Source organism: Nomascus leucogenys, chromosome 11, assembly GCF_006542625.1.
Source record: "Nomascus leucogenys isolate Asia chromosome 11, Asia_NLE_v1, whole genome shotgun sequence".
NCBI classification, from domain to species: Eukaryota; Metazoa; Chordata; class Mammalia; order Primates; family Hylobatidae; genus Nomascus; species Nomascus leucogenys.
In genome coordinates, this window is record NC_044391.1 from 107446415 (window position 1) to 107459883 (window position 13469).

At 43.6% G+C, this 13469-nt stretch overlaps 1 protein-coding gene across 2 annotated transcripts in view; it reads right to left on the bottom strand.

Annotated features, from left to right (window-relative positions):
- DGKG (diacylglycerol kinase gamma) overlaps positions 1-13469 on the bottom strand; it is a 210405-nt gene that overhangs the window by 157370 nt on the left and 39566 nt on the right. For both annotated transcript variants that reach the window (XM_030822950.1, XM_003256600.4), the window contains exon 2: positions 11145-11459. In XM_030822950.1, the coding sequence (XP_030678810.1) occupies positions 11145-11211 (67 nt within the window). In that variant the 5' untranslated portion in view covers positions 11212-11459. The remainder of the gene's footprint in view (positions 1-11144; positions 11460-13469) is intronic.

Here is a 13469-nt window from a genome sequence, read left to right on the forward strand (position 1 = left end):
ACAGATGAAGAAGCTGAAATTCAGAAAAATTAATGCGACCTGCTCAAGAGCCAGGGTTGTAAGTCAGGTCTAGTCTGGCTCAAAAGTATATGGTCTTTTCCCTTGAGCATTATTCACTATAGCTTCCTAAACATTTGTTAACATAAAGAAAGGTGTAATTAACGGTGACACAATGATATGAAGTTCTATGAAACACCAAGTGAAAAAGAAGGAAAATTAGGATGAAAGTGGGGTGGGTAGGGGTGGGAACTGAGGCTGCCCTATAAGGAGGTAGCATTTGAGCTGAGGCATAAAGAATTGGGTAAAGTTTATAAAGGCAGATATGAAGTGGAAAGGGTGTTCTCGGAAGACACCAAGGGAGCAATGGTGCAGAGATGGCCACCATAGAACGTTTAAGACAAGTTAGAACCAGAGAGTCATTTGTGGCTGGATTTGTGGGGGGTCTTGAATGTAGAGTTAAGAACATTGATTTGAAATGGTTGAAGATTTTTTTGAGTGGTGAAATAATATAACCAGCTCTCTGTTTTCTAAAGACTACTCTGGAAACAGGATGAAAGAGAAGTTAGAATGAGATCAGAGCTCAGTTAACGTCACACATATATGTTATTCCACAAGCAGCTTAATTATTTAGGAAAACAAATCCTACATTTTAGAATCTACTTTAATGGGAGGTTGTTAGCTCAGCCAAAATGGCTAAATGAAATTAAAAAAATAAAAATTTGAGAACATGGGTACCCCTGGTGTGACTTCTGCAAGAAGAGTGTAGAGTTAGCATTTTGATTGAGAACCAATGGAGTAATTTCAATTGAATATATGATATTTTGATGTTCTCATCTCATTTTGGATATTCCACCATTCACTGTAGCAGAATTCCTTTGATTCTAAAGGGCTGCTGGTCTATTTTAAAAATCCTGCTTTATATTTAAATGTGTGATATATATACACACATAAATTCATCATATGTTTGCATAAAATAAACAGAGGTTTCAAAAAGAAAAAATAGAAAAGACATTTATTTTAAGATACCTGATTAATAGCCTGAAATTAAATGGAAAAAAAAGCCACGGCCGGGTGCGGTGGCTCACGCCTGCAATCCCAGCACTTTGGGAAGCCGAGGCAGGCAGATCACGAGGTCAGGAGTTCAAGACCAGCCTGGCTAACATGGTGAAACCCCATCTCTACTAAAAATACAAAAATTAGCCGGGCACGGTGGCACGTGCTTGTAATTCCAGCAATTTGGGGGGCTGAGGCAGGAGAATCACTTGAACCCAGGAGGCAGAGGTTGCAGTGAGCCGAGACCGCGCCACTGCACTCCAGCCTGGCAACAGAGCGAGACTCCGTCTCAAAAAAAAAAAAAAAAAAAAAAAAAAAACCACAACAACAATCTAGGAGGTTTCTAACTAGCTTTCCATGAGGTGGATTACTCATCACACATTTACTTCAGTTTGCTTCATGGGCTTTCATAGGATTATAGCATCAATACCCTTTAAAAAAGAGAATCAACCCAATTCTCAAATTTGGGACACATTACTTTCTCCTTGGATGTCCTTATATACTTTACAACAGTTTTCCTCTTAATAGATTTCTGGGTTGGGTTTCTTTTTCCATGAGGAGTAAGTAGGTATTATGCATGACTAATCTGCTTTAGTGACAGCTGCTTTATTCTGTTTCATCTTAAGACAGAAAAGAACAATGAAGGAATAGCATTCCTTGGTCTTATTTTAGGTGTCATCTGTGGGTCCAATAGTATAACCTCGCAGAAAATTCCTTTGTCAAAGCCTTTACCATAATACCAGCACTAGATTCAGAGGACACCTTGCTCCATTTCTGACTGTACAAAATAGGGCCATTTCCACAGCTCTTTGTAACAATTCCCATTTTGCGGAGTGCTTATTATATGCCAGACGCTGTCCTAGTCACCTTACATATTTTATTTAAATCCCCACAACTACCCTCTAATGTAATAATTATCCTTATTTTAGAGAAGAAACCGAGGCTTATGGAATTTAAGTGATTCTTTCACGGAGACTCAGCTCGTAAGTCACACTTTTTAAACATTTCTAAATCATGGGCCATGGTTATTCGATTCACTGGATACTTGAATGTTGGCAAGTTAGAAGCCAGGACTCTTCTTCTATGAAAGTGGCTCTCAAACCTGCCTGCATGTTGAAATCACCTGGGGAGCTCTATACACACTGTAACCCAGGTCTTACCCCAGGTGAATTAACTCAGCATCTCTTGAGGAACCCAGGACACAATATAACTTAAAAACTACCTGGAATTCAGATGTACAGTCAAGGTTGAGGACTGCCATTCTAGGACATGATTTTATTGTTGTAAATGAAGACTGTCTTAAAAAGCCCCTGAACTTGAATACTTATTGCCAAGGGAAAAAAGCTTGTAACTGCTAAATTTAAAATTGCTGTGCTTGGCAGACGTTATCCATTGTTTAAGTGGACAACACCAAAGAACTCTACCCAACAGGTCAACTTGTTCAGCTGCTTGGCAAGGTAGGGGTATGTTTTGCCTTAACTCAGACTGTCAGGACTATCCACATGCAGTTCTATCCTAAATCGGGTGTTTAGAAAGTTTTTCTCTTTGATCAAGGTTACCAGTGCACTAAGAAGTTTTCAGTCCAAAATTGTCTTCTATACTTTATGTGCCAAGAACTCTGGGACCTAAACCAAGCACTGTTCCTAGTGTTTGAGCAAATTCAAAGCCTTTTAAAGGGAAAAATTTGGCCCTACACACAGACACCTTTGTTGCCTTGTTGGTGTGGGACAGGGGTGCATTCCATCTGAACAAGCAGACAAATCAGAGACTTCAGTGTTTACAGCAGAATATTCGTTGTGCTGCCAGGACTAGACCCCAAAGTTTATAGTCTGTTGTCTAGTTAAGAACACAGAGTATTTGAGCATTAGACCATTAAACTGTTAAACTTTGAAAAAACTATAAATCAACATTTTCAAAAGTGAATCCGAAAATCCATATATGAGAGTGGAATTCTAAGGTACATGATAACTCTTCATTCCTCAAAGTTCTCTATGAGCTTCTCAAACTGTAATGTGCGTATGAGTCACATTGGGATCCGGTAAAAGTGCAGATTCTGTAGGACTGGGCCACAGCCTGAGATTCTACATTCTGAATAAGATCCTAAGTGACACTAATTTTGCAGGTTCATGGACCTCACTTGATACGCAGGCTCTAAGCAATGTCCCTGTGGATCTGGGGCTGACTGCTGGGGCTTGCCTGTCACAACCCAGAAAAGACCACGATGCCGAGGACAAAGGAACATATTATATGGAGTGGAAAGACCATAAGTGGTGGGCAGGGGGAGTCACTGAGCTGATGGGAAGGGAAAGTTGGCGCATGAGCAAAAAAATAAAATCTAGATTTTCCTTCTTCCAATGAAGGCTAGGATGTAAGAATACATTTTCTAATTACTCTAGGAAGTTATACAGTGAGATGCACAAAAACAAGAGCAGAGTTTTGTGAGGGTCCTGAAAAATGTCAAAGCAGAAGGGCCAGGACCAGCAGCCCTGCATCAAAAGGCCCACCTCTTCAGCCAGCTGGAGTCAGGCCTCAGAGCAGCACGTGGGAAGCACAGGGGAGAAGCTCAGCTTCATAAGCACGGATGTACTTGCTACACACATATTCTCCCATCTAAACTTTGCTTCTGTTCACTGTTCATCCCCAGCATGCAGCCCATTGCCTGGCAAAAGCATAGATATTCAAGAAAGATCTATTGAATAAATGAAGGCTAGCAAAGGGATTGAGCTGGTCACACTTGACCCACATGTCCTATATTCTCAGGGGCATGGAAAGAAAAGGTAGACTAGTGGTTATCAACTTTGGCTGCTTATTGAAATCACTTGGGGGGGGGGGGGGGGGCTTTAAAAATGCTGATGCCCAGGCCCCATGCCTACAAACTGTGATTAAATGATCTGGGAGGTGTGGGCAGAACATTGGAACTATTCCAAGCCTTCCATGTGATTTGAACATGAGCCGAGGCTGAGGACCACTGACCTGTGGAAGTGATGGCTCTGCCACAGATGTTACATATGAAATAAGAAGAAAAGACTTTACACAGAAGCAGAGGGAATTGGGGTCAATAACAATAAAACACTTTTTAAGACACAATTTTTTGTCATCATAAATGATCTGAATGACTGGTATGAATTATTTGTGTAAGTAAAATTTGTATTGCTAGAACATTTTCTCACCTTTTCTCCAAATAATTTGGCTTCATCGGTCATATTTCAAGGGAAGGTGGAGGAATGGATCGGACAACTTGGACCATCTTGCAACTAAAAGTGTGGTCCCTGGACCAGCAGCATCAGCATCGCCTGGGAGCTTGTTAGAAAAGTAGAATCTCAGCAGTACCCCAGACCTACTGATTCACAGTCTGCATTTCAACAGCTCTCCAGGAGATTCATGTGTACATTAAACGTTGAGAGCTATTGTTCCATAGAAATTCCTCCCTGTCCATAGATTCTGTGACTCCTGGTGGGCAGAGTCCTACCCATCGTTAAAGGAAAAGAAGGTCTGTGGTGCTGAAACACATGTCGGTGACAAATAGTTATGGCTATCCTTCCAAGATAGAAGCAACTAGGCATGACCCTTCATGGGCCCAGGACTTCATGGGCATTTGATCCAGTCTCACTCTACTGGCCAGCATAAATAGCAAGGTTTTAGTGACATTTACTTAGAGCCTTCTATGGTTCTACATATCAGCCCTAAATATGTTCTCTGACTCTGACAGTTTTGTATTTTGAACTGTACCTACGTCTTAAAGTCAGAAACTTTGTCATAATCTGATTTGAATGAAATATATTTAAATATACAATTTACTGATTGATTCTCTTTACATCTTAAAATTTTGCTTTAATGTAATTTAATTGACATATACATATCTGCACACGCACACACGCACACACACACATACACACACACAAATGTATGTTTGAAGGTTGAGCTCCAGTAGGTACTTTTTGTTTAATTTGTTGTTGCTGAACTGAAGCAAATGAGTTTGTACTAGAATTGAGAGACTTTTGGTTCTAATTTCTATTTTACCATCGCCCTTCTGTATGACCTTGGGCAAGTCACTGAGCTCTTCTGGACGTAGTAGTGTCAGTTTTAAAATGCGTAACGCTTGGCATTGATATGGTTAAGATTTTTCCCAGCTTTAAAAATTCTGGCCGAGTGCGCTGGCTCATGCCTGTAGTCCCAGCACGTTGGGAGGTTGAGGCGGGTGGATCACCTGAGGTCAGGAGACCAGCCTGGCCAACATGGTGAAACCTCGTCTCTACTAAAAATACAAAAATTAGCTGTGCATGGTGGCGGGAGCCTATAATCCCAGCTACTTGGGAGGCTGAGGCAGGAGAAACGCTTGAACCCGGGAGGCAGAGATTGCTGTGAACCGAGATCGTGCCACTGCACTCCAGGCTAGGTGACAGAGTGAGACTCCGTCTCAGAAAAAAAAAAAAAAGTTCTACACAGTCTAAGCAACTGCTGGCTGATGTAGGAAATGTTTGGTTTAATTTCTTAGAGAATTAAAAGTTTAATGGATGCTTCATCAGTTGTTTTTCCTTTTTTCTCTTTCTGAATAAATGAATAGTTTCTGCCCTTGATGCATCATGGAACTTTAAAGGAATTAACAAAAAATTGAAAAAAAAAAAAATGCCCACCTCCCCAATGGCCACCAGCAGTTCTTGTTAGGAAGAGGGTCAGTAGGGGGCATCCCAACATGCACACACCCTCTGCAGTAGAAATCTATTTAAATATAGAAACCAAGTACTGGAAGAGCTAATGAAGGTCATTTAATCAACCAAATGACTAAAGCTGTTATCTCCCCTATAGTGTCTCAACTAACTCTCTGCCCAGACAGTTCCAGGGAAAGGAAACACAGTCACTTTTAAGTCAATTCGATTCCATCTTGGGCAGATTTGACCACTAGTAATTAATGTATTCCACACTTTAAAGACTTCCTATAACTTCCTCCCATTAGTCCTAGGGCTACCTCTTGAAGCCATTCAAAATTAACTTCACACATCTTCCCACAACAGTACTGAGCTATTTTAATACAACGAGCTCTTCTTCACCTTTCCCTTCCCTTCTCCAACAAATATGCACAGTATCTTCATTTCTCCATAATGTGGCTGTGAGGCCCCTCACCAACTCTCAAACAAGTTCCAGGTTGTCCATGTCCATCATAAACCATAGTGACCATAAATAAATTCAGTTCTCTAGAGAGGTCTGATGGTCTATCAGGGTAGGCTAGAATGTGGATATCAGTTTGCCTCACTAGGCACTATGAGTCTATGAATACTACTTAAGATTGCAATGACTGGTTCGGTTAGATGAAATAGTACAAATGTAGTAAAAAAAAAAAAAAGAGAAATCCCTGCAACCGCTAAAAGCTATGCTTCTGAAGAGTACAGAATGATGTGGGAATGACTCATGATCAATATTGTGTGCTAGCCAGTTTCCAAAGATGGCTGCCATAAATTCTTTCCCTCCCTATGTGAGTCCCTCCTCCCTGAGATGTGGAATCCATTCCTCTACTTCACTGAATGTGAGCCAGGCCTGTGACTGCACTGACCAATGGAACGTGGAGGGAGTTCCGTTCTAGGATCTCCGATCCCAGGTGCTAAAAATATCTGACAACAGCTTCTTCTGTGCCCTTGGAGCCCTGAGCTGCCACGTTAGATTTCCAGGTTACCCTGCTGAAAAGAAAGGACATATGGAGAGGCCCTGGAAGACAAGAAAGTGCTGGAGAAAGAGGTTCCATGAAGGAACACTGAGGTCCCACCATGTGAGTGAATGAGCCATGCCGGATGGTCTAAGTCCTCACTTGTTTGAGGCCTCCCTCTTGAAGGTCCAAACACAGTGGAGCAGAGATGAGTCATGGCCACCATGTCTGCCCAGGTTCCTGACCCACAGAATCATGGGAAACCAAAATGGTGGCTGTTTCAGCACACAAGTTTTGAAGTTGTTTTGATGCTGCAATAGGTAACTGAAACATATTGTTAAGGGGAAAAAAACAGCATACAAAATAGCACAGCATGCATATTCTCAAGTTTGTTTTACATGTGTATGTTGTATATGTGTATATATGTATATGTGCATGTATATTTTGATATCTATATTTATACTTACATTTGTACATAAACATGCTAGTGCTGGTTATCACTGGAAAATAGAATCATGGGTAGCTTTAAATTTCATCATTTTATAATACAAATTTCTTAATATCACATTAGCTCTTTTGATAAGTACTTTGTATTGTAGATTGACAACAAACTTACTGCCACCTATATGTGTGTGTGTCTATGTGTCTGTGTGTATATGTAGGTACGTATACATACAAAGTTAATATACATGTCTCCAAGAGCAGTTTTAAGATGCCCCACCCACACCCTGTAGAAGGTCACCAGAGAAGGTGCCAACTTTACACTATATAAATGGAAAACACCAAGAGCCTCTCCTACCTGGTAACCCCACTGGAGAAAGTTCTCAATTCTCAGGCTGTACACTTCATTATTTTGTTATTGTAAAGCTCCTGTTTATGTGGTTATGGAAGAGTGGTTGCTATGGCAATGCAATCCGACTGAACACCAGAATGTGTCTAAAATTGGTGGGAATGACTTTTGCAGGGTTTCCTCTGAGGATTAATCATTTTGTAAGAATTGTATCTTTTTTTCCTCTCCTGTTCGAACAACAGTAGCAGAGTGCCTCATCCAGTCCCGCGACATGGACAACACGAGCAAGGGTCAGAGAAGGACAAAGGTAAATGTTTAAAGAAAAGGCCCAACCCCAACAGAACCCTCTCCTACTGAATACTCCGGTTCCTTTTCATCCCTCTGCCTGCTCAGCGGCTTTGCTGCATTTGGAGCCCCTCCTTGCCTTCGCGCCCTCCATGCTGCATTCTTTTCCACCTACTTGCCTTTCTGGTTCTTCTCTCTGTGTCTTCTGCTGACCCCTGATAGAGGCATACCTTAAGCCTCATTCTCTAGCCTCTTCTTTTCTTTCCTAACATTCCTGCTGTCTGAGTGCCTTCATTCATTTTCTTTCTCTCCTTGCTATCTCCACGCATGATTCCCAAACCAGAGCTATGGACTGATCCCTCATTTCCACTTAAATCCCATCACACACCCTCCTGGGGCCTGCAGGACATGTTGCTTAGAAAGCAGGATTCCCCAGGATGGGGTCCTACTTTCCTTTCTAGTTCTTCCCCCAACACTCCTGATGCCACCACCAACACATGCTCTGGGCTCCCAGCCTGGGAGCTGCTTGCAGTTCTTGGATGCTCCCATGATGTCCTCCTCCCTGCCCTGCCCTTGCCCAAGCCATGTCCTCTGCCCAGAATGCCCTTCTCCCTCCCTCCCCTACAGTTCCTGGAGTTTGGAAACAATGCATGCATCAGGAAGCCTCCCACTAGGCTGAGCTGGGCCTTCTCCTCCCATGCTGCCCACTTCTGAGCACCGGCTATACTGTAACACCCTTGCCTGAGTCCTGTTTGTCTTTCCCTGTGAGGCAGTGATCTCTCTGAGGGCAGGAACTGTGTCTCATTTATTGCTGGATCCCTGGAGCCTGGCACATAGGAAGGCATAGCGGATGTGTTATCAACATCTCGAAATCAACATTCCCAAACATTCTCCATCAGCCCTGCATCCTGATGTCATTTTCTACAGATTCAGTCTGCAAGATATCTTTGATGGCTTCCTTTTGTTCTACATGTGTTGATGATATTTCCACCACAGTTTCCCATGAATTAGCATTTGTTCACGGCCACACTCACCATCTTAGTCTAGCTCTTTGGTTCAGACTAGGTTTCCTCCAAATGATCCTGCCCAATTCCCTGGCCTGGAAACTACCTGATCCAAGCCACCCTGCACAGTCTCCAGATTCGTGGCTCTAAATTTTGCCCACCCTTTGACACACAAGGCCCAAGACCTCCTGCTATCCCCATGCCTCCTATGCCCTCCTCATTCTCTGTGCCTTCTCACCATCCAGCCCAGAATCTCTCCTTACCCACCCCTGCACACCACAGGAATGCATAGTGGGTGTGTTATCACCATCTCAAAATCAACATTCCCAAACATTCCTTTTGCTTCCATCGTTCCCCTTCCATCTACTGCTCACATTTTAAACCTCTTTCCTCCACGGAGTTTATCCAGCTAAATCCTCTGTTATCGGTTCAACCATGCCCCAAACCTCAAATTTATGTGTTAAAGTTCTACCCCTCAATAACTCAGGATGTAACCTTATTTGGGTTGTTGCAGATGTAATTAGTTAAGATGAAGTCATGACAGAATGGGGGGGGGGTCCAGGCCAATAAGGTTGTGTGCCTAGGAAAGGGGCAACTTTGAACATAGAGATACGCACACAGGGAGATTGTCATGTGAGGGCATGCAGAGATAATACGGCCATCCACAAGCCAAAAACACAGCCCTGGGATGGATCCCTTCTCCACAGCTCTCAGAAGGAGCCAGTGCCACTGACTCCTTGATTGTGGGCTTCTAGCTCCTAGAACTTTGAGACTATAAGGCTTTGAGACAATAAACCCACGCTGGATTGAACCAAATAGCAAAGTATTATAATACAACCCCATACCAGTTTCCCTTGGTTTTTGATCCCCTTCTTGTTTCCACGCTTAGTTTAGCCAGCTCTACCAGAGCTGTTTGCCTGCTGCCTTAAAGCTGTTCTCTGTGTCACGAGCACATTTCTGATTCCCTAACAAGATTCTGATTCCTCAAGGGTAGGCCTCTCCTTTGTGCTTCTTCTTCATCCCTGACAGGGCTTGGTTCTTTGCTGACCTACAGAGCTAGCTGAATTAAATTGAATTTACCCTGGAGGGTGATTTTTTGCTTCTTGTCAATATATTAGAGTTTTTCTAAACCCATGGAGGTCAGATGAGAGATCAAAGGCTCTAGGGTACCAGGAGGGTGACAAACCATTAGCCCTATGGTCCCCTGTTGACCTTGGAGAGCATTCAGAGTCACAGGATGCTGGGCTGGAAGGGACCGCAGGGAGAGAATGCCTAGTCCAACCCTCCCATTGTATAGAAGAGGTTGCTGAGACCGAGGGGTGTTCAGGGATGTCACAGCATAGAGAGCAAGAGGCAGAGCTGGTACCTGAACTGGATCCCCTGACTCCTAGACCAGCGCTGGGGACAAGGACTGCCTGCTGTGTGAGAAGGCGGACCTGTGCAAGAGCAATAAGGCAGGTCAACAACTGCAGGCCTCATGATTTACAGAAGCGCCAATACAGTTAATGTGAAGGGAGAGACCATGGGACAAGCGCATGGAGCAGGCAGTGCAGCTGAGAGCTCTGCAAGATGAAGGGCCTCCTGGAAAGTCAGTGCCACGCAGGGTAAGTGATGGTCACTCTGTGTGGGCAGCGTGCAGTGGTCAGGTGGTGTCCTGCCACAGCCCAGCAGGTTCCTCTCACCAGTTAGGATTAGGAGTTGCCTGAGGGGACACAGCCGTGGGCCCATGTGTGGCTGTGCACCTTACCACCACTGTGTCTTGCACTGAATTGGTTCTGGGGCACAACTGATGGGAAACCAAGAGCCCCAAGTAAAAGCCCAAGCCTTCCCAAAACAAAGTCAAGAAAGAAACACACATCAGCATTCAGCATCTTACTGCAAGAAGGCTTTGGGTCCAAATGCAGGAATAGATTACAGTAAACGATTGAGTAACACTGTAGCCATGCAGCACGCAGCCCTTCAAAATTATGCTCTAAAGAGCTTTAATGACCTGAGAAGATATATACGATATATTAGGTGGAAAATGCAGGCTTAACGAAGGGTGTATACAGTGTGAGCTCAACGGTGTAAAGCAATATGCACAGCGGGGAAGTGCTCTAAGATGTTTGTAGTGTTGTCAGTGATTTTTAACCTACTCTATTTTTATCTATGTATATTGCAAATTTCTATGGTGAGCACATAGTATTTACTGAGCCTAAAGATAATTGTGTTTTTATGTTAAATATACTAATTCTATGTTTATAAGGAAATATAAGCCGTCAGGCCTGACATCGTTCTTTGTGCCTTTGCAATGATAATACTGCTATGCTTTCCAGAAATGATGTCTCCAGCCAAGAAGAAATCCCGTCCCAGGTCTGTCAATGCATTTACTCACATTCTGAATATTTCTGGAGTTGGTCAAATTCTTCTGGAGTGAGGGAGACCCACCGTTCTTCACCCATTTTTAAACTTTGTGTGAGAGGCTAAAGGGCAGTGATGGAGTTTTGTTCACTAGGCTGAAGTGGAGGCCCAGCCCAGGGCCTGGCTCATTGCAGGTTTGCGATGTAAGCCTTTCAGGAGACTTCTGGGAGCACTCGAGTGTATACAGCAGCAGCAGGCACCTCTCAGAAGATGAGACAAAATCTCTGCTATTCCTTAGGCAACATCCTCCTGTCTGTATTCAAGGTAGATTCAGAAATCCTGGCTCTTCCTAGGTAGAAGCAGAAAAGACGTTGTAAATGAGAATGTTAAAAAAAAAAAAAGGCCCCGAATGTTCTTTGCTGAAAGATCTACAGGGGACAATGGTTCAATGGTTCTCAAGGATGGTTCTCCCCTTAGAGAGGTCTAAAGAGGGCACAACGACAGTTGTCTGGCTGGGGGTGAGAGTTGAGGGGCAAGCTGTGGCCTGTATGAATAGGTGGCCATGCTACTCAGCTCTGGGGAATGTTCCATGTGTCACATGAGAGGTGGTGTTAGGGCTGCCTAAGAGCATCCTCAGGGCATAAAAATGCCTTAGGCTATTGGATGCCTCATGAGTAATTGCAGGAACAGGAGCCTATGCAGCCATTCTTTCCTCCACTGATTTCTAATTCCACCGTGATAGCTCTGGTGAGCCATTTTGGAATACCCCCAAGGCTGGCTAACATCTAGTGACTGAAGCAGTTCTCTGTACTCTTGGAGCCATAAAAAGGGAGTTAGAGGGATGGGCTGCTGGCCTCAATGAGGCAGGGAAATGGGGATGGATTCAAACAAACACTGAGCATCTTTTCCTTTGAGCCTCTCATACTGTGGGTCATTAAATCAGTTTTGTGGTTGTGAAATTGATGTAATGAGTCACAACAAGAATGTAAACACATGAAATGGAATAGGATAGAATGAGATGGAGTTGAAAATACTAGAGTGCATCTACCACAGTAAGGGGATGTATTATGTCATAAGACTTTTCCTTCAGTTATACACCCATGGTTATACTGATCATATTGTGAAGTGTCTTTCTTATTCTCAGTTGAGGTTACAAACACGGTTGGGAAGCCACCAACCTAAAAAGGTGAGAAATAAAGACCAATTGAAACACAGGCTCTAATCTTGCCAAAGAACAAGCCCAGTTTTAACAAAACAGGATCCATCCTGAGGGCCAACTGCAAGGCAAGTCTGGGGTTTCTGGAGCATATGAGCAGTGCTGGATGAGATGACCAAGTTGGGAGGCATATATGGACCATTCTCTGGGGAAATGTGTAGACTGGTTGTTTTGGACTTGGAGAGTGAACTAGAACTGAGGGAAGATGCTGGAGAGAGAGAGATTCTAGCTTTATAAAGAAGACCTTCCATTAACCAGAATGCATGGCAAGGAAATGAGATACCCACATTCCTGGGGACATTAAGTTCTAGTTTCTCGCCTTGACAAGTCCAACTCTCTCCTTAATCCAGCCAGCTTGACTCTGCTTCTTGGCACCTGCTGCTGTCAAGGTCATCGGTGACCTAGCTGCCAAATCCAGCAGGCACCTTTCAGTCCTTCCTCGGCTCGTCTCTCTCTCTGCAATGTTTGCCATGGCAGAAAACTTCTACGTTGAAACTCTCTTATCTTTCTGGGTGTTTCTTGTCAGTCTCCTTCAGCCTCTTCTTTTGCCATTTAAATATTGAAATGTTGCCACAGCAAAGACATAGAATCAGCCTAAATGCCTATCAATGGAAGACTGGATAAAGGAAATGTGGAACATATACACCGTGGAATACTACACAGCCATAAAAAAGAATGAGATCCTGTTCCTTGCAGCAACATGGACGGAGCCGGAGGGCATTATCCTAAGTGAACTAATGCAGGAACAGAAATCCAGATATAGCACATCCTCACTTATAAGTGGGAGCTGAACATTGAGAACACAGGGACACAAAGAAAGGAACAATAGGTACTGGGGCCTACTTGAAGGTGGAGGATGGGAGGAGGGAGAGAACTGAAAAACTACCTACTGGGTACTATGCTTATTACCTGAGTGACAAAATAATCTGTACACCAAACCACCCGTGACATGCGATTTACCCATATAACAAACCTCCCTGCACACGTACCCTTGAACCTGAAAGTTAAAGAAAAAATTGGCGCTTCCAAAATTCTGTCCTCAGCCCTCTTCTCACTCTACATCCCTTCCCTGACGGACTTCATCCACCTCCAAGCTTTAATGACCCCCAGCATGCTGCGGCAGCCCTGAGCTTTCTCCTTGGT